Source organism: Limulus polyphemus, unplaced genomic scaffold, assembly GCF_000517525.1.
Source record: "Limulus polyphemus unplaced genomic scaffold, Limulus_polyphemus-2.1.2 Scaffold2900, whole genome shotgun sequence".
Lineage (NCBI taxonomy): Eukaryota > Metazoa > Arthropoda > Merostomata > Xiphosura > Limulidae > Limulus > Limulus polyphemus.
Genome location: NW_013668510.1, coordinates 52,271 through 53,250, shown reverse-complemented (window position 1 = coordinate 53,250; position 980 = coordinate 52,271). Strand labels below are relative to the sequence as shown.

Here is a 980-nt window from a genome sequence, read left to right as displayed (position 1 = left end):
AAATATTATATATATTCAGTTTATTATGTCTGGTATAAAACTGAAATAAATAATAGTAAATCCAATGATTTTATGTCATAAAATAATTAAGCAAAATAGAAAAAAAACATAACTGTACAAAGTCCATTTGAAAATGAGACTGCTAACAAGTGACTTTTAAATAATATTCAACGTTAAACTGGTACACAATTAAAAACATTTTATTTAGGCCTATCTTTTTAATTGTGTACCAGTTTAACGATGAATATTATTTAGGATTTTAACTTCATACACAAGTGCCAAAATACTATAATTAAGTGACTTTTCTTGGGATTCTTAACTGTTCGTAAGGCCTAACTAGTTAAATGATATAAAACAGTTCAAATGTTTGTTAAACTTGTGTTTCTTACATACCTGAGTTGGCTGGACGTCAGGCATATGCATTGGAAATTTCACTGTGGCCAACGAATGCGTAATAGTAAGGATAAAAACCAACCAGATGGACAAGAGCTCCATGTTTACCCGGATCGTATCGCATCAACTCTACGTGCGAGTGATCCCGACGTCTATAGTTATACAAGGGAAATTTTAATAGCATGAGCGTTGCTATGCTACAGCCTCTAGGATACACCTCCAAATGACGTCAGTGTAGCGTGGGATAAACAGGTGTTTCAATCAATGATTAATGACATTTCAATGTCAAACTGTGGGAAGTGTCACGTAAGAGCCTCGTGTCGCCATTATTGTAGCGTCTACGATACAATATGGCTGTACGTCTTCCCTCAGAACGCTAGTAATAGTTATCTATAGGCTTAGCTCTATTCGCAATAAAACAGCATGTATAGACTAAAAATGCGAGGCGGGTATTAGTTACCAGCATTCTTACTGGCTCGATTTAAGTTAGCATTTCCTTTTAACAAATCAGTAAAACTGTGAAACGTGCCTTGTGTCAAAACTATTGCAATAGATACGACAGAACTAAGGGTTTACTCCCTTTCTCA

At 34.9% G+C, this 980-nt stretch overlaps 1 protein-coding gene across 1 annotated transcript in view; it reads right to left on the bottom strand.

Annotated features, from left to right (window-relative positions):
- LOC106468167 (peptidylglycine alpha-hydroxylating monooxygenase-like) overlaps positions 1-556 on the bottom strand; it is a 21,560-nt gene extending 21,004 nt beyond the window's left edge. Inside the window, exon 1 of the mRNA XM_013928578.2 lies at positions 394-556. Within this exon, the coding sequence (XP_013784032.1) occupies positions 394-495 (102 nt within the window). The 5' untranslated portion in view covers positions 496-556. The remainder of the gene's footprint in view (positions 1-393) is intronic.
- Positions 557-980: the final 424 nt, after the last annotated feature.